Here is a 26,299-nt window from a genome sequence, read left to right on the forward strand (position 1 = left end):
ACAGATCTAAAGATGTCTTGTGTACTGCTCTAAGTTTAGCCTTTTAAAAGCAGGTTTTCAAGGAGCATGAAAGCAAGGAAAGAACATTCTGTGCAGTCTTTGCATGGTAACTACTGTCCCAGTTACACTCACCAGCCACTTTATTTGTGCACCTATCTACTGTACTTGTTAACACAAATATCTAACCGAAACACATAGCAACAACTCAAAGAGCATTTCAGCAAGTAGAGGTGGAGAAAATAATCTACAGAAGTCCAAACTAAGCATCAGAATGGGGAAGAGCAGTGATTTCATTTGTTGGTGCCAGATGGGCTAGGCTGAGAATTTCAGAAACTGCTGATCTACTAGGATTTTAATGCACAGCCACTTCTAGAATGGTCAGAATGGTCAGGAAAAAAAGAGGAAATGTCCAGTGAGTGGCAGTTATGTGGGTGAAAATGCCTGGTTAATGTCAGAGGTCAAATGGGAATGGTCAGACTAAAGATGATGGAAAGGCAACAGTAAATCAAATAAGCACTCTGTAAAGCTGAGGTCTGCAGAAGAGCATCTCTGAAAGCACAAAACACTAAACTTTGAAGAAGATGAGCAACATCAACAAGAGATAAACATTAGCTGACACTCTTGACATGACGGCAAATGCTACTATTCACACCAAAATTCTAATTTCTGCTGCAGCATTTGGACGGTAGGGTCAGAGTTTGGTGTGAACAACATGAAAGCTTGGATCAGCCCTGCCTTTTATCATGGGTTCAGGCTGCCGGTGAGATAATTGTGTGGGGAGAATTTTCTAGACACACTTTTGGAGAATTAGTGCCAACTGTGAACTCTGCTCATATCGCCTTCACAGTCACCTGGGGCCTCATGTACGAAGACTTGCGTGGAAATCTTACTAAAACATTGCGTACGCACAAAGCTGTAAATGTGCGTACGCAGAAAAAAATTCAGATGTATGAAACACTGCGTACGCCGAATCTCACGCATATTCTTTTGTACATCCGAATGAACGTGAAACTGAGCGCAACATGCACGAGCGCAAAACCCCTCCCTGCCTCCTCCCCCGTATGAATATGCTAATGACTATGCTAATGGCAAAACCCAACGAAAAAGCAACGGCAAAATCAAACAAAAAGAGAAACTTTGAACAGAATGTGAATTGGAGGTGCTGCTTTCGGAGGTAGAACGGAGAAAAGCGGTGTTATTTGCAAGTTTGTTCTCCGGAATTAACAACAAAAGAAAAAAATAGAGTGGGAGAGTTTAGCTGATACGGTTAACACAGTTGGGTCTGAACATCGCACTGAGTGCATTTAAAAAAGAAATAGTGTGGTTTATATCTGTAAACTGTTGCAGTACCCTTAGCAGTCTCAGTGGCGCACCTCATAAGAAGCATATGATCATATACTGACACGGTCGAGCACAAACTCGGTTCGAATCCAGCGTCTGATGAACTCTTTCTTCTTTTTTTTCCCGCTACATATCAGATTTTGCCCACTATTTATCACGAGAAAGACAAGTAGGAATCATTAATAAGTTTGTGCATCATATTTTATTTGCACATTTATTGAATGGAAATGTTTCTGATTCACGCATGCAAATTTATCTTCAGATAGTGTCTTTATAGCAATGTGCGTGCAGTAGATAGCTCAGATTACATTGGGAAAACAGGCGACCGCTGCAAATTGTGCTTTAATGTTTAGCTGGTCAACTGTATGGTATGGAAATCTTACATACCTACTATATGAACCCGTCTCATACAGACGCCATTGCAAGGATCAGACACTTTGTAGAGAAGAATTTAACACAACTGCCTCTAGGAGTCGCCAATGGAAATAAAACAGACACGCACAAAAAATGTGCGTACGCCTGCCAGAAAGCTGCCGTGAAGGTGCGCACATTCCCACGTTCAGTTCATTGTTAGTAAATCCAAACGTGAGCGATTCTGAGCGTGAAACCTGGCGTACGCAAAGTTTTTGTGCGTACGCAGCGTTGATACATGAGGCCCCAGATCTTAATCCAGTACCTTACAACAAAAAAATAATTATTTGAGGGTATGTGGTTGGATGGATGGTTATATTTAAATTCATTTCTTTGAAAGGAAGGAAGGAAGAAAATATGGAATGAAGGAAGGAAGGAAGGAATAAAGGATAGAAAAAATGTGAAAAAAAGATGGATGGATTGATGGATGGATGGATGGCTGGATGGGTGGGTGGGTGGATAGAAAATTTGAAGAAATGTTGAAAGCATCAACATGTTTGCACAGGAAAGAAAGAAAAGGAGGAAGGAAAGAAGGATGGATGGTTGGCTAGTTGGATGGATGTATGAAAAATTTGAAGAAATGTTGAAAGCAACAGCATTTTTGCATAGAAAAAATAAATAAAATATGGTTGGATGGATGGATGGATGGATGGATGGTTGGTTGGTTGGTTGGTTGGTTGGTTGGTTGGATAAATGGATGGATGGATGGATGGATGGATGGATAGATGGAAAATTTGAAGAAACGTTGAAAGCAACAGCATTTTGAACAGAAAGAAAAAAACAAATATGGATGATGAATTGATCGATGGATGAATGGATGGATGGATGGAAAATATGAAGAAACGTTGAAAGCAACAGCATTTTGCATGGAAAGAAACAAACAAATATGGATGAATGGATGGATGGATTTAAAAAAAATAACATGAATCACATGAAGTTGATAAAAGTATAGGTGTGGGAAATAAATCAAGAAAGACAAATGAAAAGGACAGTCAGGGACAGAGTATATCATTCAGAGATTTTGGTCCACGGGTGTACAAGGCCTCTTCAATTGATTTAACCAGCACAACTGCATAAGAATGGAGCAATACTGCACACAAAGTGCAACAAAATGTGACACATGAATGCTTAAGAACAAAAACAAACAAATACACACACTATAGCACACACAAACACACACGCACACACACTCACATATACAGTATATACACAAAAGCTTTGGTTGCAGGTTTACTGCAGAGATCTGCACTTGAGACATGCTTCTGGATTTTTGTCAGATCTGTTTACATTCATTTAAGGCTGAAGCGCTTGTGTTTACATCAATGACCTGCCAAGATGGACCAAGCTGTCGGTTGGCACTAAACACTGTTAGTACTTCAGAAGTATTAAAAAGCAATCAATCAAAGAATGCCTTTTAAATTCCATTCCTCATTTTAATGTAATTAAAGCAGTATTCAAATTCATTAAAGTTTAAAAAAAGCAACAATATTTGAAATGTTTTTAAATAAATGTAAATGTGTAATCATGTTTAATGTTTGTGAAAGAAAACATGTTTCTCAAAATATACACACATTTTGCTAATTGTGCACAATAATGAAATTAATAATAATTCAACAACTTCTTGCTGAATTGCTTCATCAAGACATACATAAAAATACATATTATCTAATACCTACATAAAGTTAAAACTATTATTGGATAAAATAAATGAAATAAAGTTATGGTGGCCGCGAGAGCTTAACATGCTGCAATTTAAGAAAACACATGCATTACAAAAAAAAAAAAAAAAAAACACCAGCAAATTAAGAAAAGATCTTCATCCATTTGACAGCACACATGCTGTAAATCCTCACAACTTATACACATAAAAAAAAACGCACTGCATTTTCACACAACGCAAATAAATTAATAACAAGCTGCATTTTCTCACAACACAATTTACGAAAACGAGCTGCATTTTCTCACAACACTTTCAAACAGCATGGAACACAATGGAAATTTCAAGTTTTAAGAGGACCCTAAAATGTGACGGACCCAATTAATTAGGTTATGGTTATTTCAGCTAATAAAATACAAAGGACAAGGTTATCAGGATGTTAAAATAAAAATAAAAAAGTCACCTTTCAAAGATCACCTTCGCTGACCAATAGACAATGTTGTCCATCACGTTTTTGGGTCTGCTTGAAACTTTTCTATTGTGTTCCATTCTTTTTGCAAGTGTTATAAGAAAATTTATCACATTTTCGTAAATTGTTTGCATTGTGAGAAAATGCAGCACATTTTATTAATTTATTTGCTTTGTGTGAAAATGCAGTGCGTTTTTTAATGTGTATGCATGGTGAGGGTTTGAAGCAAGATCTTAATTTGCTGGTGTTTTTTGTAATTGCACATAGGGCTGTACGATTCTGGCTAAAATGAGAATCAGAATATTTTTTGCTTAAAATCAAGATCACAATTTTCTCACAATTCAGTAGATGTAAAATAAAGGTTAATATGAGTAGGCTAATATTATTGTTATTTCTTAAACATATGGTAAAATAACAATAACAATATTAGGCCTATGTGTAGGTGTAATGTTGGTTAAAATGCTCAATGTTGTATAGACTTGGAACGGTGGGCTAGAACAGACTTTAAATCTCCTGCTTGTTAATGCACGGTAAAGTGATTGTAATCCTAATTCTATTATGCGATATGATCAGTGAAATGATATGCGCTTTTGGTTTCACTTTCACTGCCGAGTGCAGCTCATGTCATGGCTGCCGTCACTTTAAGGAAAAAGCATATATGCAATTCCTACTTCCTGCGTGGCTCTTAAACGATCACTCTGTGCAACAAACTTACACTTTTATTAGCTATTATTCACAGCCTATGCAGGTTCTGTTTACTAAAATAGACATCATTGGTGGGCACAAGTCTGTTCTCACAAAAAGTTTGTCAGCTCACGTGTGATTTCGCAGCCGTGAATACATTACATTAAGACAGAAATTATATTTTTGGGTGAATTATACCTTATATATACAGTATGTGACAGTTTTAGCACCATTAGGAGGTGTCCATGTTGCTGAGCAACGTAAATAAAACACTGTGAAGACTTGTGTGACCGCCTTTACGCTTCTCTCCTGACCTTAAATATATAATAGGCAGAATCGCAGAAAAGCAGAATTAAGATCGTGTGAGGTGTCGAATCGAGATCGCAATCTTTTTTCGATTAATCGTGCATAAATTATTTTATTTAAAAATTTAATTAAATGTAAAAAATAATGAAATGAAATAAAATAATAAATAAAAAAATTAAATTAAATTAAATTAAATTAAATTAAATTAAATTAAATTAAATTAAATTAAATTAAATTAAATTAAATTAAATTAAATCAAACTCCCAATATTGCTTTTGCAACATGAAATGCAAAAGCTTAAAAGCTCTGAATCAGAACAGAAACATAACCATTTGACAAAGTAAACGATTCCTTTCTCTACATTTCAAAACAGACTGATCCTGAGAAATGACACCACAAAAAAAGCTGCCTGCCTTGATATTGCATCACTTTCAGCCAATGCTCTCCAGGGCCAAATCTCAGGATATGCCATCAGATTCCACACTCTCTCCTTCCCAATGCACACAAATATCACAGATTCTCATGATAAATGTCAAAGGACAAAACATTAGCCTTAGCGGGCGACTCAGAGGCACGGAAGAGTTAGCACTCATCACAGGCTCCAGCGATTCGGGGCCACGTGGCCTATTAGATGCGGACAGGAAATGGTACCGAAGTCGCAGACGCAGATGCATTTGTCAGCATTATTAAGAGAGGAGCTGGCTGGCAACTATCTTGCTCGAGAGCCGAGGCGAGGATGCCATCTTGGAAAGGTCACAGGCTGCCTGCTATCCTCCCATTTGTCTGTTTGATTAAGTCTGGCAATTAGAAGACTTGGCCGCCACACTCACAGTCTCCTATATCAGAGAGAGCCAGATTGGATACAAACTAATCACAGAACAGTCCTAAGCAGAGCAGATGAAATGGTGGAAAAAGAAAAGAAAAGAAAATAACGCTAAGACGGGCCAAGATTGCAGACAGACTGATGAAATAATCAGTGATGGAGTAATAGACAAGATGGAGAAAGAGAGAGAGCTGGATTTCTACCTAGCTGTCTTCTGATAATTAAGCGATCCAGTTATTGAGTACATCTCGTCTCTCACACACACATGCACAACACACACGGTCAGAAGCATTGCTTACACAAGCATGATAAGCATATAAACAGATCCTTACATAACCACACACACACACAAACACACATTCAATCTCGAGTCTGGGGCATAAATGCAGTGACACAAGGCTAATTTAAGAGGAGCTGCAGGATATAGGCTGTGTACAGCATGAACTCCCAATTACCAATACTGAGCGCGTCTCCCGGAGGAGTGAAGGATTGAGAGATGGAGAGAGAGGAGATGATGATGCCGTGGCACTCACACATTCTGTCATACAGCATCATTTGCTTCTTGGGAGCTTTGGAGAAGAGGGCTGTTTGTGTCTGTGTGCGAACGGATTGTGATTATATGCACTTTAAAAGTTTGATTTCAGTTTGATGAGGTACAAAATTGCATTCATAAAATGTAGACTGAGAACACTTTTAGGGCACAATCACTAATGAAATGATGCTGTTTTAAAGGAGTTCACGCAGACTTTGAAGCAATTTGGCCATTGGAATTCACCATGATGATTAACAGAAAATTTTAGGATAAAAATGGACAATGTAGCTTTTAAATTGCAAAATATGGTCTGCTCACAATTAAAATTAAGATTGCTTGTTTGTGAAAGACTGATTATTTCTGATTATTATATTTTATCTATATAGTACAGTGATACTATGAAAAAAATACAAATGCAAAAAGTAATACAGCGTCTTTAAAAAGTTCACAAGTCTGCAAGAGCCTACAGAAGATTGCCCAGGGAGGTATCTTGCTGGGGGCAGCACGGGGAGACGGTGCAAAAAAATATGTATAAATAAATTTTAAAAATAGTAAAAGCATTGAGATAAGATTTACTTTATGCAAGTGTATTAATTTAGAGTGGTAATCCCAGAATAAAGACGTCAGGGGCCATTTACATTTGGCATCTTTTGCATGCGTTTGTTACTCTCTGGTACAACGCTGGTAAAAGCAAACTGATGCATGCTCGCAGAAAACCATTTCCACAAACCATCGTGTATATCCCGGTTGTTTGCATGCACGCCGATAAAATACATGCCGCTCATGCGCTGTGAAACCGGAGTATCAGCCTTTTGTGCAGAGGTGTCGGCACGCAGCGAGTTTTGCAAGTCGAAGTTTATGTAACATGATGATAATGTTACGTTAACTAAGCATGGCTATTTAGCAGGAAGGAGGGATCTGGTTGGCCAATGCAAATAAGTCATAGAGTAGTATCCATGTATATTTGTGTTTGCTGATGAGTGTGTTCTGTGAATATGCATAAAAAAATGCTGAAAGGCTTTTACACTACAATGCACACATATGCACAAAGAATTATTGATGAATCAGGGAAACTATATGAATAAACCATTGATGGCTTTAGTGAACACAGAAATGATGAAGATCAGATGTTAACAAATAACAGTCTGTTTGCTGCTGCTTCATTATTTGTGCTTGTCAGTAATCACATCCCTAACGGCAGCCCCCAAACAACAGTCTGACTCACAACTAAATGCAAATTCTCCCATTTAAGACAGACAGACAGACAGACAGACAGACAGACAGACAGACAAAGAAGTAAATAAAACTAAAAGTAATAAAAATAAATAAAAATAAAATAAGTAAAATAAACCAAAATAATTAAATTTAATTAAATTATTTTTTATTAAATTTAAATTAAAATATAAAAACATTTTTAAAAATTTAAAAAGGAAATGTTGAACATAAACTGCTCTCAAATCATCAGGGAGTAAATACGGAAAATTCCAAGTGCTCCCTAAATCAAGCATGAACACAACGCTGCAGAAAACTGGATGGCTTCCATCCACACCTGCTTTCACAGACGTGATTAACTGGAGCAGTCACTGTTCAAACACACTAACACCAATGTTCTGAGACATACCACGGTGCACTTCTCATCAGCTCCATCCGATTTTGTTCCACTTAAGGTAACTCAGCATGTCTGGTGCTTGTGCTGGTACATGCACATCTGCATGTTAATGCACCAATTCATTCTGTGTCACAAACATTATATGCAGACCCCAGGGTGACTATCGGAAAGTCAAAAAGCCCATTGTTTGCCTCTTATCGTGCCCGTGTCGAGTTATAATGAATAAATGCATGCCTACATTATAGAATGAGGTCCATAGTGGAAAGCTTTTTGACTCCCGCTGCTGAATGAGGATTTGTTCATACTCGCTAAGTACTTGTAGATGCAGCAATGATTCTCTTTGACTTTGTAAGGTGTTTCTATATTTGCAACACTGATACATTAAATATTCATTTACTCAAGAGTTCATTAAATTATTTAAACAGATTCCTCTTTCCATATCTGTCAATCTTTGTCCATGCATTATCTTCATCCTCAGAATAGTGGATCAAATTGAAACTTTACCAACCGCAAACACCATCACCAGCATCAGAAGCAGCAATTCTCTCATTCCCTCTCTCTTTGTCCCATTGCTGTTTCCGTCCCTCCTACCTGTCTTGAAGACAGCCATTAAAGCCATTGAAGACTCCAACTCTTTCTCTAAACTCTAAAAATAAGAGTGTGGCTGAATACTGTGTTCTTGGACTGTTTTGTCCTAAAGTAGGACTGCTTAAAATACTTTCTTAAAATGAACTCAGTGTTTCCAGAAGGATTAGGGAGTTTATTTACATCCTTATTTTTTCTTTGAATGTGGGTCGACAGCATTTTCATAGAGGACGTTTAAAAAAAAGTGCTGGTGTCATTATTTATCAAAGAAAGAAAAAGCAATGCAATTGTATTATTTAGAATTGACACTGAATAAAAATGTCTCCTGAATAAGTAAATGCACAAGAAGGTATGGTATTTGAGCCATTTGTATAGGTGACCTTTGTCAAGTGATTCTACACAACCATCCTTTACTTAGTCAGAGACCTATAAGTACTTATGCATTTACATTGATGGTTCTTTCACATGGAAAACACACATAGAGCTGGTTTGCTCTCGTTTACACCAGAGATTGTATTTTTAACGGAGGTTACGTTTTAAGCTTATGATGTTGTTTTATAAAGCTGTTCTTGAAAGCATTGTTAGATGGAAAATTGTTGGGCTCAATGAATATTTTAATCCTCAAGTTTTATATGAGAATTGTGTCCTCAACCAGGTAGAAGGGATTCTGAATTATCCAACTCATTTTTTGTTTCAACATTAAGAATTGCTTCCCTCTGGTAGGAGATATAAAGTCCCTAAGTGTAGGTTGAACCGATATAAGAAAATTTGTCGTACCAATTTCCGTAGGTTCATTTAACAAGAGTTTATCTTAATTAGTATTGTAATTATTGTAACTATTTTGTATTGTTTTTTTTATCATTTGTGTATAAATGCCTGCAGCAATATAGTGAGGCCCATAACAAATTTCCTGTCAAGGACAATAAAGTTTTACTACTACTACTACTACAAATGTCATTAAAATTAAATTCTAAAAGCCTGTTTGACACCCTTTGTCCTGTTCTGATATACTTTTCACTGTATTTTTCCAACTAGCAGCCATCTGTGTACTTGTAGACTGCTTATTAATATCTAATTTTTTTTGATGGCAACTGCAGACATTCTACTGACTGCAAGTAACTTCTATATTTTTTCTAAGCATAAGAGTCAATAATCCAATAAGAGTTAGTTAACATCTATTTGCAAAGCGTAATTTTTAACAAAACGCTTTGATTCAAGTTAATATTAGCATGTTTTCAGTCATCTGATCACAAGTGGTCAGTGTTGCATTGCCCTTTCACCTGGTGCTAAAATGTGCTCAAATGTGTATATTCAAAATATTTTCATAATATGTAAATAATATCTTAATACAAATTCTAATATAAGGTATAAATGGGTCCCAATATAATATAATATAATATAATATAATATAATATAATATAATATAATATAATATAATATAATATAATATAATATAATATAATATAATATAATATAATATAATATAATATTAGTTACATAAGTGTTTTTAGTTAATGTATTTACTACTATGAACTAAGAACAAACAAAGATTGTACTGCATTTAATTAGTTAAACATTTATTAACACATTGTTATATATCAACTAATCAAAATTGTGCTTGTTAACATTTACAGTTAATGCACACCAATGATTTAATTTGCCATAAATAATATTAACAAAGAATGAATGCTGTAATAAATGTATTGTTCATTGTTTGCTAGAGTAAATTTATTATTAATTTTATTATTACTATTATTGTTATTATTATTATTACTACTACTAGTAGTAGTAGAAGTATTAAAATCACATTAAGATTCACTGCCAAAAGATTCCCTTAGCTGAGAAGCATTAATCTAAACATATCATCTGTGTGACATTGTCAGATTTTCATTCTGTAAGCATAACTCTGAGCGTGTACAAAAGTAAGAAAACATTTTTGCACATGGACCTTTAAGATTTATTTAGAGAAAATAAGTGTATTCATATGTTTCCAGGTTTATCTGTGTATATATATATACATATAAATATATATATATAAATGCGGTGCCTACTAAAGGGCAAGTTTTGCACACATTATTAGGGCTTCTCCTCAAATTCTGTGTGTGTGTGTGTGACCCTGCGAAGCAACTGCTAGCTCCTCTGTGTCCCTGGCGGAAGAATCTCCCCATATGCTGTGGTAACTCTTTGGCTCATGCTGACCAGATTAACAGATTTTCAGTATTGAAGGCTGGTCAACACCCAGAAAAAACATTGAGCCTGTCATTCAAATTAAGCCCTGTTGATTTGGGTATTTGGGGCCATTACCAGAATGGGGCTCAGAATCTCTCTAGCAAAACACATGCTTGCTGGTTGAATGCAAAAACCTTGGCTTTGGACACCTGGGTGATATTCCACATGCGAGAATATTGAAAGCATGCCTGCATGTTTTAAATAAACATCTGTCACTTTAAAGAAACAGTTCACACAAAAATTATAATTTTTTATTTTTCTAAAATATAACATATTTAGCTGAAACTGATTAAAAGATCCAAGTGAATGGCTAACCTATTAGCAAAATTAACAGTATAACCTTTAATCCACAGTCTCTGCAAACAATCATAAGTGCAGTTATGAATAGGCATTGGACGATAACCGTTTTCAAGGTATACTGCGGTTTGGAAAAGGCAAGGTTTTAAAACCGCCAAGATTTTCTGCTATACTGTTCCTACAATTTATGTTAAAATTTTGTTTTACATTTTTGTTTTTTGTTTTTTAGGACAACAGTATATGCAGCAGAGAAGATATTCAATTATGGTTTAAATTGTAAAGAAATCTGTTATTTATTTTAATTATTTAACCAGACATGTTTACTGCTCCAAAATATTTTTAAAAGTTTCTTTAAAATAAATTATATTATGTTTAAAGGGAAAAAAGTTATTATTTTTTTACCCAGACATTTAAAAAGAACCTTTTTAGAGCAGTAATAAAAATACCCTGATATTTTTATCCAAGGTTATCAAACTGTCAAAATCTTATACTGACCCATGTCTAGTTATGACATATTGACATACAAGTTTTTTTTTATAATATACAGATAATCTGTCTCCAAATTTCAATATTAAATCATCGTATTTTAAAATAAAATAAAAAATGTTAAATTGTTCACAACCACATATTTGCAAACAAACAAACAAACAAATAAATAAATAAATAAATGAATAAATAAATAAATAAATTAATTAATTAATTAATTAATTAAAAATAATAAATAAATAAATAAATAAATAAATAAATAAATAAATAAATAAATAAATAAATAAATAAATAAATAAATAAATAAATAAACATTTTAAGGGCTTCAATATTTGGGTACACAGTTCTGTATATGTGTAAGCTTTGTAAAATGTGTAAATGTATCAACCCAGGCTCATTCTGAAAACGTACCTCTATATACATTTCTGGATACTGTAAAATATGTCCTAGGAGCTACTTTTTTTGCAGTTTTTGTTTTCGCAAATCCATCAGAGGCCACTGTTTATGCATTTTGGAATCTCAGATTTCTCTCGCGAGTGCCATTCATGCCTGTTGTTCTCACGTAAATCCACCAGAGGCAGCTGGCTACTGACTAAATGACTGACTGACCAATCGACTGACCCACCCTCCTCCTTCCATAAACCCAACCAATAGTATTTTCAAAAGCACAGATTAATCCGAAAGAAAAAAATATATACTTCTGGTTACATAATTTGCAATCTCCAGAAACGTATTTAGGGCTACATTTTCAGAATGAGACTATGTTAAAATTTACCCAAGCTCTAAAAAAAAGAAACTAGGATGCTGTATATTGATATATTGTTGTTTGCATATGCTATAAATATGCAAAATTTTAAAGACTCACGATAAATAGTTTATTAAACAAAACAAAACTGGTAATTGGACTTATATTAATGACACAAAAAGAAAAACACAAACTTATATTAATGACAAATCAGAAAATTGGAACTGCACTACTTGCTGCTGCAACCTATATAAAAAAGTAAGATTAGATTTGTATGTCAACCTAAAAAAGTATGTCTTTTTAGGACATTAATTCTGTTTTGGTGTCGGTAGCAAATTGATTTGCATTTTATGAATCACCAAGGCCCACATTTTCAGCTAAAAATCGTTCATGTTTGATTGAAGAAAAAAAAGTCACCTGCATCTTGGATAGCCCGAGGGTTAAGCCTGCAAAATTTTCATTTTTGGGTGAAGTTTCCTTTTAATAAAATATAGTCAAGGGAAATGACTACGACTGGAATATACTGGACCAGCTGAGAAAGCGAGAGAGAGAGGGAGAGAAAGAACGAGAGAGAACGAGACAGAGAGAAGAATAGGCTAGTGTCAATCTCTTTTCCATCTGAAAACTTGCACTGAATTACAAGGAGCTCAACTCCATCATGTCTAATTGAGAGAGAAAAAGGGCTTGAGCAAGACAGCCGATGGCATCTCTAAGGTAAGATTATATTGCACTGTTGAGATTGGTTTGAGGTCTGTCATCGGTATACACAAATACAGGCTCAGTACGCAAGCACACACAAACTATCTATCAGCATCCTCTGTGCAGGGGTTAATTGATCCCACAGCACTGATACCACAAAGACTGGCAGCATCAGACGTGCTCTGACAAGAAAGCAGAAGGGTTATGAGGGAGAAGATAGAAAGTGAGGTGGAGAGAGAGAAAGATAATGAAGAAATGTGGAGGGAAAAAGAAAAGGAAGGACTCTGGAAGACACATCTTGAGCCAAATTACCTAGACTTACTCAGCGATTCAACAGACAGCACACATCACATTAACATGCAAGGACGGAGATGTATGGAGAGATTTGTAGGAAGAGAGATGATGTCAGGAATAATTTACATTTATGAAGATGTATGGGCATATCAGTTCTGTTCAACTGCACTGTAAAAATGCCACTGCTGTAACATGTAGTCGATGAGACTTACATAAAATGATAGTTAAAGGTTGACTGCATTCTTCAAAATTGTATTCATTATTAATTATTAATTTATTAGTTTTGTATTATACTCCAAAACTTTTTAACTATGTTTTTTTTTATTATTATTATTAATTTATTTATTTATTTATTTTTATGGAAAACAAATCTAAATGGTTTAAAATCACAGAGTAAAATTACATTTTGAAATAATTAATTCATTTAATCAATTAATTAATTAAATTATTAATTAAATTCCATTAGTTAATGCTAGATCATGTAATTTCTAACATGGACAAGCAATGAGCAATATATTTTTTAAGTAATATACAAAGTGAATTAACTATTGTTAACAAGTTTGGAGATTTAACATATTTGTAAATGTTGAATTATGATAAATAAATGCTGTCTAAAAATGCTCATACTTAATAATGAATACATTAATTAACACTATAATTTAAAGCAAAAAGCTATAACAAAACATTGTAATTGTAGGCAAAAAAAAAAAAGAGTAACAATCTACAGCTATGATCTTAACCCAGGATCATTGTGAAAACGTACCGCCATATACATTTCTGGAGATCACGAAATAAGTCCCAGTTTTTAGCAGTTTTTATTTTTGCGAATTCACCACAGATTGACCCAGGCACAGATTGACCTGGCCACCCTCTTCCCTAAACTCTTAGCGCTGCCACATAATTGAGTTTATGCTTTCTGTAATATTCATTGAATGTGTGAATAGGCCAGGCAGTTAAGCATACTCATTCTTAGTTTTTCTAGCCCAAATTTTTATTGTGTTATTGTATGAATGTTGTTTGTGTTTATGTTTGATTGTAAGGACATTTTCAGAGAGCTGTGTGATTCTATTACATGAAAAAATTTACTTCATCAATCCATGATAAAATCTGAATACAGAAACTAAAGAATTGAACCATTTTTAATTTTTTTTTATTCTTGTGTATCCTGTTGATTGAAAGACGAGCGTTACAAACCCAACCTACAGATTGAGCAATCCAGAAAAAGAAAAGCCCTTGTCTGATTTTTACCACATTTTCAGACTTTACCACATTCTCACATTGTTATTTACTAGTTTATTTCATTTTTTTTGGCTGCTGTTTTTGTCTTACACACTTTCTGGAACTGTTCTTTACCGGACTCAAACCCTGTCGTCAAGGTCAACTCCTCTCTGCGTCTCATGTCACACATGGCGATACCAGATAAACTGGTAGTAGCAGGAAAGCCGTCTATACAGAGGTAATCGGTCAGCTGGTAAGCGTAAAAAAGAACAGCATTATACCACCTTGCAAAGTTTATTTTAAAGACGAAATCCAGCCATACATAGCTCTGGCTCACATAATTCACAATCTCCAGAAATGTATATATTAACTTCATTGATTTGTTTTGGGACAACATGAATTATTTGTGTGGAGGCCTGCATTTTGTACAGTGTAGATATTGTATTATTTTAATGACACGTTTTGTCATTTTGTGGATGGCCTTGTGATCTGAGAAATGCTCATGTTTTATGAACAAGCCACTTGTGAAGGTTTTCTACAAAACCTCTTGTTGTGCCGTGTAAGTTATTCTTACATTTAAGGTGAAAATCAGAACTGCATGATGAATAAAAAATTACCTCAACCAAAAATGAAAATGTATTACAAGTCTTTCAACCCTTTATGAGTTATCGTTTTTTTTTTTTTCTGCTGAACAACAACAAAAAAATAAATATTCTGTAGAAAGCTGGAATGGCATTCATAGAAATGCTATGGAAGTCAATAGCTACCAGTTTGCAAAGTTGTTATTATAATTACATTACTATTTTGTATAATCTATTTTGTAATAAAAAAAAACTGATAATGTGTTTGAAGAAGTGGCTGCACGATGACGAAAAATAAATTGACATTGCAATAATATTTTGTTTAGCTGCAATATGAATATAATTTCACCAGTTGATTTAAACAACTTTATTTAGAAAGATTTCATTAATTTAGTTCAACTGGGATGATAAAGTCTTTTTTTATGCAGTGCAATTGCATAAAAATATAATAAATTATAAGCATATTTGCAACAGAACAAAATTAAAAGTTAGCTAAACAATAGTTTATGGTTTTCTAGGGAGTCTAACAGTATTCAAGTACAGAAATTGCACAATCAGATGAAAAAAATTATAAGGTCATCATTGAATAAATAATTAAAAATAAGAATATTTAACAATATCTTCGTATGTTAATCTTTAATAAATAATCTAATCCTGTAATGTGACTAATGCAGATACACACATTGCGATAGCGATGCTCAAACGATATACTCTTTATCCCAAGTGGAGAGTGTCTTGTCAAAATGAGATATTTACATTTAGGAGTAGTATATTACAGGAGTACTTTAAGCAAGGCTTATATATAATATAAAGACACATTAGTGACCCTGGTATCAAATGCATGTAATATCTGTCTATTTTCTATAAGTGCCATTGTGTTAGGTCAGGTGTACCAAAATGAATTCTACTGAAATGGCACTTTGTACGTTCTTCCAGTTAACACACAAAGGTTAGACAGAATGGAAAAGTACAAAAAGAGAGAGGTAGACTAACATTGTTAACATTCAGCAGTCTTGACAGCAGTGCGAGATAATGAAGACGCTCCACATTCACCTCCAGACATTGTCACTTCCTTGATTGTTCTGGAGGAGAGTGTTGTTCTTGAGCGAATCTGAGGCCTACCCGGTGCATTTAGATTTTGTTTTAGTCGTCTCTACATATTAATCATTCAATACCTACAGGAGATCAAAGTACAGCGTTGACATCTTAAAGTTGTTATGGAGGCTGTCACCAATTGCTCAGTTGATGTATTTTAACTTTTTAGCTTTTTCACTTTCTCACTTTAAACTTCTTTTGCTTCCTTATTTCAATAATGAATGATTTCCAGCTAATTCAAAAGGGGATTTTGACTTGACTTCCCTTGGAAATATCATGCCTTCAATTTTGTGGTGTTTATCCTGTTTAAATATGCAATATCCAAAGATAAAAAAGAGAAAAAAAATACCCTTCAAACACACACACACACACACACACACACAAATCCCAACTTGTAAATAAATGTGGTTACCTGAAAGCTCATTACTTCCAAAGAGCCACAGGCAAATGTGAGGTCAGCAGACGCTCTTCTCACTCCTGATTAAAACCAGCTGTTTGGCCTCATTGTTTGTGTTAAGCTTTCGCAGAGGGACGCACACCGCACAACATTCACAGACCTGCAAACATCCCCACCCGCATAAATAAGCGCCTATGAACATATGCTAAGGTTGAGGGGGGGGGGGGGGGGTAACTCCAGACCCGCAGGTCCAGCAACCAGAAAGCCCCTGATTAACAAACCAACACTAATTAAATCACAGACGGCTAAATCGTGGCCGGTCAACTGCTCGAATATGGGCACATTCCACTAAACGCCTCATCTTCCCCGCAGTTTCTTCTAACTGCACTGCCAGTCTTAAATCCCCAAAATGAAAAAGTGAATGAGATGGGATTACATGGCTAATGCAAGCAGATGAAGAAAAAAGTAGAGCACAATCTCCAACTCCAAAAGGATTAAATCACCCCGGATTCCTGCTTAAAGTCAGCTTGATGCAATGGGTTTACCTGGTAAAGCAAAGAATCACAAGTGAATGAAGAAGTATGCTATGTATTCTGTAAGAGGACCCGTGTGCAATTCCCACCATCTCTTCCTGCTCTCTTTTACACACACAGAGAGACCTAAATAGCTGAGCACTGACCTCTATAAATGAAAAGGAATGTCTCAAAGCCAAAGGAAAGGTGAATAAAACCAAGATTTGGTGAACAAAGAAATGTGAACAACCTGTTCTATTTAAAAGCTTGAGTTATGCACATAATTCATAAGTTATGTGCACCTTTGTAAAACTTAGAATTTAATTACTGGTTATCAGCTGAAACTTCAAAATTAAACCCACACAAGTCACAATAGATGCAAACAAAGCACTTCGTAATGAAAACAATGCATTCGCACAATTCAAAGTTTGCTAATTATGGCACAATTTTAAGCATTCTGCAGCAAGAGTGCATAAACACATTTTTGCATCATAATGCAAGTGGTCGCTTGCAGCGGCGCGAGCGCACCTCTAGATTCATATGCGCATTGACAATTATACACTGCGAGTGATAATTAAACTTTGATTTCAGTGAACTTTGAGCATATGTAATGAGGGAACCTGCCTATGACGTGCTCAGTCTGAGGGGAGAGGATGTGGATTTGGGCACATTGAGGCGCGCGTCATTTTTTGTGTTCAGGTGAAATCAGGAGATGCCAGCACGCGCTGGTGACACAGTCACACACTGTACAGGTGGGAAAGGGACCATAGTGGTATTGTGCATGTTTTTGGATTAGCCACGGCGCACTCACCTCGCTTATCTTGTACTTTTACAGTTATCTCCACTAGCGGCTGCGTCTCTCGGTCGAGCCGCCGCGATATAACCAAATCTCCGCTGTCCCGACTCACGGTGACGGGAGAGTTATCCGCGTCCGGGTGAACCAGCTCAAAGCTGGCGGACTGAAACCTCACAGGGTGCAGATTCATTATGACAGAGCCGATACTCGCGTCTTCGGACACGGTGATAAGCACCGGCTCGGGCACGGAGCGGGACTTTCTCGAGAGTCCGTCTTCGAGCTGAGGAAGGGCTGGCCATTGGCGAGGACTTATCTCTATATCCATATTCTGACTGGTCCGAGAGGGCCAGCCGTGGTCTCGTGCAAACACGCTGAACTTTATTGGCTGCGCGAGACCGAGAATCGAGTCCACGAGGAGGATGTCGCCGGTTTTGGGCACTACATAGAAGCTTCCGTTTCTCGGGAGCGCGTAATAAATGAGCTCGGCATTTTTGCCGCTGTCAATGTCCTCCGCTTTCACCGTGTACACCACCGACCTCAGAGCCGTGGCGTCGTCTAAAGTTATTTTCACGTCGGCGTGCTGAAAGGTAGGCTCGTGGTCGTTCGTATCGAGCACGTCCACTTTAACTGAAGCAACTTCGGCCACAATGCGCTCAGCAGAAGCGCAGCTCTGACAGCAAAGCGCGAGGCTCAGGAAATATTCGGCGCGCTCCTCTCGATCCAGAACGTTGGAGGTTTTCAGTAATATGTGTCCCCGCTTGTGGTGGGCGAAGACGTGGAAATCTTCACTCCTGTCGCCCAGGAGTTTCAAGTGCATCCCGGACTTAGAACACCATCTTTGCGGGTCGACGCGCTTCACCGGGATACTCAGTCCGTTCACTTTTGAGCCAGGTGGAGAGTTTTCAAACACATGCCCGTGAAAGAAAGGTATTCGTTCGTCGGTCTTATTCCCCAACACAAAAGTCACGCAATATGGCAACAAAATAGTCCAGAACATGATTGCAAGTTTACAGCGCGCTTCCCGATCTCAAGCGACAGTGTTTAAATCGCAGGACATGATGCTTAAATTCTCTCCTCATTTGCCGGACTGTGATCCTCCAGAGTCTGAGCAGCGTAACTTTCCCTCCGTCACCTCGCGCTTCAGCAGCGATCTGCTCGTGCGCGCGCTCGAGCTCGCGGAGTTTCAGAGAACAGCACCACTGTGATGGACAGCGCCACGCGCGAGGAGGCGGGGCTTTGGACCAGACAGGGATTTCTCTAGTCTAGGGAACACTTTTCTATAGGATTTGATTGCTTTTTATTTGGCTGAATAAGCCGGTAGAGAAATAACAAACAACAAACATTGCATGTTAGGCTAAAGAACGCATAACGATTGCGCCAGGCGGTAGCTATATAGAAAAAAAACAAATTAGTCAAAGGCAAATTCTTTTGGGGGTGGTTTCATAACGTTAATCTGCACAACACTATTAGGACGCCCTGACCAAATTTATGGTCCTCGATTATGTAATATATCTCGTGGTCAACAAATCGCTGGTGACATGGCACACAGTTTAATCTCACAAAATGGTGTTACAACTTTGTAGACATAATCTGTTCATTTTGTATAATCTGTACACATCGTCAAAACTCCTCATCGATTGGTTTTGGCAAAGTGAGTCAATTTTCAAAGTCGGAAAAAAAACTTAAAGGGTTAAAAAGCATAAAACTGAAGAAAATGTTCAAAATCATTTAATTCTGCAACATGCTGTAACTTTTTCCTCAACCCATCATAAAATTTTGTCTTCCAACTTCACTAATTGTGCAACTTTAATAACTTTTATTGATTTATTTATTTTATTATGGAACAAATAAGAAAATTTAAAAAAAATAAGATGAACAAAGATTCTGGAAAGATGTGTAAATCTGTCACCTTGATTTTTGTGTCTAATGTTCTCTAAAATGTTTACTGACTGCCAAGACAAAGTTAAAAAAAAAAAGTCATTGTTAAACAAAATTACTTGAAATTATTTTCTTGTTGAAACATTATCTAAGATATTACAATTAAATTTATCCACTGAATATATGACAAAAGGTGGCACGGTGACTCTGTGGTTAGCACTGTCGTCTCACAGCAAGAAGGTCGCTAGTTCGAGCCCCCACTGGATCAATGGGCATTTCTGTATGGAGTTTGCATGTTCTGGTTTCCCCCACCATCCAAAGACATACGCTATAGGTGAATTCAATAAGCTAAATTGACCGTAGTGTGTGTGAATGTGAGAGTGTAAAGGTGTTTCCCAGTACTGGGTTGTGGCTGGAAGGGCATCCGCTGCATAAAACATCGGATTTTGCAGCGGAATAAACATGCTGGATAATTTGGCGGTTCATTCCGCTATGGCGACCCCTGAAAAATAAAAGGACTAAGGTGAAAGAAAAATGAATGAATGAATATATGACAAACAAAACTAACACATTTTAGTCAGATAAACCATTATGTGACATGTACTGTACATGTACTTTAAGTAAAATGTGTTTTAAAATGTCTTTTGCTGAGGAAGGTTAAACTCTATCTGCCTTTCACTCTCTTCACCTAAACATTTTATATAAAGTTGCATATCTCACAGTTGCCTTCAGTTTACTGACTGAAGGGTCAAAAGCTGGAATGCTGTAAATCTGCACTGAAACTATGTCTGTATAGTGCTTTGTAAAACTGACATGAATTGACTTGACATGTCCTGATATTCTGTGCTATTTGAACACGATACTAGGTTTATAGCTGAAATAATCAAATGTATTTTTAAAAATGCTGGCATTTTCAAATAAAAACCTTGAAATGTAAAGGCAGTCAGATGAATTTATGAATTTTGTGTTAATAAAGCCAAATATGCCGCCAGTTTTAATAAATACAAAATTTTAGGCTTTAGTACCTTTACTGTTACTCTTCAATTTGAAGGAAAAAAAAGTTTAGATTTACTAGGCAGCATGCATTAAAATAGATTTATTAGGAGTAGTTAACTGACTTATATACATTACTTTTTATAGATAATTCATTTAAATTCGTTCATCATGCATTTAATAATAATCTGCATTGATTACGCAGTGGGTCTTTGGTTTCATGATTTACAGGCTGTTATCAAACCAATCAAATTTGACTTTTCTTCCTGGAATCAATGATTCAGATTATTTTTTGTACACCAATGACATTGTATGACTTTTTGTGTCTGGATCAAGTAAAGACAAAATTAACAATAAATTAAATACAGATCTTCAGCATTTACATCAATGGCTGCAAGACAATCAGTTGACTATTAACGTTAAGAAAACAGAATGTATGTAGTTTTATATTAAAATAGATATTATTTGACTAGATATTAGAAAAAAATATTATCAGACATACTGTTAAAATTTCTTTTCTCTGTTAAATATCATTGGGGAAATATTTAAAAAGGGAAAAAAATCAAAGGTGGGCTAATAATTCTGACTTCCACTGTATGTGTGTGTGTGTGTGTGTGTGTGTGTGTGTGTGTGTGTGTGTGTGTGTGTGTGTGTGTGTGTATGTTTATAGATAGATAGATAGATAGATAGATAGATAGATAGATAGATAGATAGATAGATAGATAGATAGATAGATAGATAGATAGATAGATAGATAGATAGATAGATAGATAGATAGATAGATAGATAGATAGATAGATAGATAGATAGATAGATGTTATGGGAGTAATGCTATTCTGAAATCAAGGTTCACAATGTGTACCTCGGTTTTGGGGTCACAGTTCGATACGTGTACGGGACTACAGGAATAAGCAACACATTTTCAGTGCTTGATTTTTATGTTTATTTTGAACGGGCAGAAATGTTTGTTACAATCAGCTACAAAACTGAAGAGCTTCTTTTGATGGAAAAAGTACAAAATGAACTATTCTATTCTAGTTAATTCTAACTTTAGAATAACAAAACTGTATTAAACTTTCAAAGAGGCCCTCTCCTAAATCAACATGAAATCAATAATTGCGTATTAAATTTAAGATTCAGTAAGCTTCTAAACTGAAATCTCTTTTAAAGAAAATGCTAGCTCTTTATCCATCCATAACAGCAGCAGACAACAACTGTTCAATATTATGTGTGTGTAGAGAAGGGACTCACTTGACACTCACAGACTGATATTTCCATTGTTTGATGGACGTACATGACTATTATACACTCACGTCTTGCAGCACTGCGTTTTTTAGACTGTGTGAAGATAAAACAATTTCAACTTTCACCCAGAACAGCATTCATTTGTCATACTGTCAGTACCAGAGCAGTAGACCAATCAGAAAAGGCAGGACTAGCATTGCGAGCTACTATTTAGCTAGTTGGCATGACAATGGCAACATGGTGAAGCCCCTACTGTATGGTACGTGTCGTGTTTTAATTTTGCAAACAGTTGTTTTAAATAAAATGTCCACATTTTTAACAAACAATAACATGTTAAATGCAAACCAATCAGGCTTCAAATGTGTATATTTCACAGAGTCTACACTGCTTTCAGTCACTGAAGCCCTGTGGATTGCCAAAGCAAGTTCTAAGTCTTCCATTCTACTTTTACAGGACACATCTGCTGATTTTGATAAAAGTAAATCATTAGATTCTACGAGTAGGGTCTGTCGGCGGACTGCAAGACAGGGGCGTAGTATAAAGGGGCCTTAGAGGCGTAACTTGTAGTACAATCGAGACGTAACTTGGAGTTATGGAGCCATGTCAAAACTTTGTTGTCAGCAAGATGAGGCTGTACATCCGTTATTAATGTCTACATCAAAACTCCACACCTAAACCCAACCATCAGTTATTAATGTCTAGACCTATACCATAACTCTAATCCCAACCATCATCATTATTAATGGCTACAGCTTCGCCAAACCTAAACTCAACCATCACAGTTATTGTTTTTTTATGATCTGATCTTTTTATGAATAGTGATTTTGTAATTTTGTGGTTTTGTTTTTGTGATTTTTATGTGAAACTCTATGTGCTGCCTGCCATCTTGACCAGGTCTCACTGGAAGAAGAGACAGTACTGTCTTAGTGTGATCTCATGGCTGAGTAAAGAAAATAATAATAATAATAATAACCCCAAAGCCGACCATCATCATCATTAATTCTTACACCTTCCCCAAACCTAAACCCAACCTTCACAGTTATTAACGTCTATACCACAACCCTAAACCAAACCATCATCATTATTATTGACTACACCTTCCACAAACCTAAACCCATCTATCATTGTTTTTAATATCTACATCTACCCTAACCCTTAACCCAGCGTTAATAATATGAAATAAAAATAATATATATATATATATTTTTTTTTTTTTTAGCCACGAGTTTCAGAGGCTTTTATAACTGACGTGGTTACCATTGTACTGTTCTTTGCAACCACAGGGGGCGATGCAGAGTAGGCTTACTGTCTTGAAAAAACAAATGTCGTCAGTGAGTGGAGTTGCATGGTGGAGTTGCTAAATTAATGAATATTATAATATATCAAATCAAGGTTGTGGATAAATTTGGAAGAACCTCATGAATACATTTGATGAAAATGTTCTCTGGTAAGTATTTCCACCATCTTGCTAACAACATTTGTTGTGACATCTGGCATAGTTCAATGGGATCTTGATAACTGCAAGTTACAGTACTCCTCTAACTTTCTACAAGTTACGCCCCTTACATCTTACGCCTCCGTCTTGCAGTTCGCAGACAGATCCACATGGAATCCACTGTCCACCCTCTCCTCAGTGTGCATCATGGGAACCCTACTCTGCTGATTGAAGTCTTACCTCACCGGCAGATCATTTAGATTTTCCTGGAGAGGAGAGGTATCCAAAGCTCATTATCTAGTCACAAGAGTACCTCAGGGATCTGTTCTTGGTCCCCTTCTATTTTCTATGTAAACCATATCACTGGGAATTTACACACATCATCGTATGATAGGGTTTCTCTGATCATTGTTATGCTGATGACACACAGCTCTATCTTTCATTTCATCCTGAATGACCCAACTGTAGCTGCAAAGATCTAGCGCTGGCATGCTTTTAGCATGGATGAAAGACCATCACCTACAGCTTAATCTGGCAAAAAATAAAATAAAATAAAATAAAACTTCTCATCTTGTCTGCAACTCCACACAATCAGCAGAATGTTTCAACCAATCTGGAATACTATTACCCCATGTAGTTAGATAAGACTCTTAGGGTGATCCTGGATGATTAACTTTCATTCAATGAGCACATTGCTAACACAGCTGGATCAGGCAGGTTTGCACTTCTCAAACATTTGAAAAAAACAAACTCTTTCTAATCGATTATGCTGCACAACTTTTAACCCAAGCGCTTGTCATTTCAAGGCTGGACTACTACAATGCCGTTCTAGCTGGGCTCCCATCTTGCACCTTAGATCTCACCAAAAGATCCAGAATGCTGCAGCTTGTCTGGTCTTTAATGAGCCTAAGAGAGCCCATGTAACAGTACTCTTTATCTCTCTGCATAGGTTACCGGTTGAGGCTCGTATCAGGTTCAAATAATTGATGCTCTTTTAAAGAACAGCCACTGTCACAGCACCCTTACCCTCACTTTCCAAAACCTTTTCATTCAATGTTCCACGCTGGTGGAATGATCTTCCCATTCCCAAACAAACTTCTGATCGACTTGTATCATAAACTAAAAATTTAACTCCTCCATCTCTACCCCTATGTGATTAAAATCAAAAACTCACCTCACCACTGTCACAGCCATGCCCGATCACCCAGACCACAGTCACCTGAATTCCGATTAGCCCTGCATCATCACCAGTCATCACCTCAGCTCCAAAAAATCAGCACCAAGCTCTATTCAGTATCCGGCCTCATTGTTACAGAGGGAACTGCAGTCTCCTCACAGTTAGTATAATTTACTATATCAAGTTTACTTACCTCTCTTGTCTTCTGTGATCTCCAGTGTCTTTGTCTCTCCTTCCTAGTGTGGTTACTCCTGGTCCCTTCTCTGGTTGTCATCGATTCCCTGAGTTTGTCTATCTGTGTGCCTGGCTTCAGTATCTCCTCTGGTCCATCTGATTCATCTGGTCATCATTATCTAACCTGCAATATATCTCTGTTGAGCTTTGTTTACATTTCCTGGCATCCTTTACAATAAACTGTTATCATACTTGCATCTCTCAGGCCCGTAGCCTGGAGCAGGGGGTGTTCGGCTCACTGACAAAGGTCCAGAATTTGGCCCATACATGAGCTCATTTGTTCTATTTTGATTACTTTGCCATAATTAATTGTGAAAATAATTAATCAAAAAAGGCTTTACAAGCAAGGCAAATTCTGTGTTGGCTCTTTGTACAGAATTAGGGACACCGAATTTAGCATGCCGTGACTTAACGTTCTGAAGTCAAGTCGTGCCAAAGTCAGCATCCTAAATTCTGATCGAAGAAAGTTGAATGTGCTGGCCAGTTTGTAATTAGCCTAATAAATATATTATATTATGTAATATTAATTTATTGTTATTATTATTTGTATTTAAAAATAAGCATTTATAATTTTTTCTTTATTCTAAATATTTAGGAATTGTTTTTAGTACATTTAAGTGTGCTTATGATGACCAAAAAAGAACCACCCCTTTCAACAGGCCTGTCTCTGGTTCCCGTCTACTTCTGTGACAAGCACACAACAACCCCAAAAACATTATCATCTCTGAATGTTCCTCACACAGGTGAGTGGGCTTTACAAACCACCTGTAGAAAATGCACTTTTCACCTTTCTGACACTTTAACCAACACTTTCACCAATTTTGTTTATTTGCACATCACTTCCTACAATCACTCCATAAAAAAAAAAAAAGTGAATTTTTTTATGGTGATTTAGACAGGGGAGTGAGCTTGACAAATCACCTGTAGAAACACTCCTCTCTCTCTCTCTCTCTCTCTCTCTCTCTCTCTCTCTCTCTCTCTCTCTCTCTCTCTCTCAAAAAAGTGATTCTAATTCTTGTTGAATCACTGAATACCCCCTCAATCGTAAGTTGCTTTGGACATAAGTGTCTGCTAAATAACTGTGCTAAATGTAAATGCAATATAAATCATTTTCATTTACTTCCGGCCAGAGCTGTATCCCTTCTAGCAACCATCCTAGGATGATGAGGCAGAAGCCAGCAGACAGCCCGTAGCTGGTTCTTTGCTTTATGTAATTCAGTTACTTTCTAATAAACTTCAGTTATTGTTCGAAACAAATCTTTTTTTTTTTTTTTATCTATCCATTGTGTTTTGTATGTGTTGGATCACTGCACCAACACCTCCTACACTGACCAAAAAACAAAGGACACTAGCACTACTGTGCATGTTCAGAATACTTGGATAAAACTGCTTGATTAAAATTGATTCATTAGATTTTTGTTGGTGTCACTACACTTTTTAATGACTAGAAGCTGAGTAAATAGTGGCATAATTTAAATTTTAACCTGAACTAACACTAAACTAATCTTATTTAATCAATAATATTTAATAAGAAAGTGCAGATTTGAAAAAAATAAAAAAATAAACAAATA

General features: G+C 36.3%; 1 protein-coding gene across 1 annotated transcript in view; it reads right to left on the reverse strand.

The window, feature by feature from the left end:
* si:ch211-186j3.6 overlaps window positions 1–18,923 on the reverse strand; it is a 453,204-nt gene extending 434,281 nt beyond the window's left edge. The window contains exon 1 of the mRNA XM_087261712.1: window positions 17,782–18,923. Within this exon, the coding sequence (XP_087117838.1) occupies window positions 17,782–18,763 (982 nt within the window). The 5' untranslated portion in view covers window positions 18,764–18,923. The remainder of the gene's footprint in view (window positions 1–17,781) is intronic.
* Window positions 18,924–26,299: the final 7,376 nt, after the last annotated feature.

Source organism: Danio rerio, chromosome 7 (assembly GCF_052040795.2).
Source record: "Danio rerio strain M-AB ecotype USA chromosome 7, GRCz13ab, whole genome shotgun sequence".
Lineage (NCBI taxonomy): Eukaryota > Metazoa > Chordata > Actinopteri > Cypriniformes > Danionidae > Danio > Danio rerio.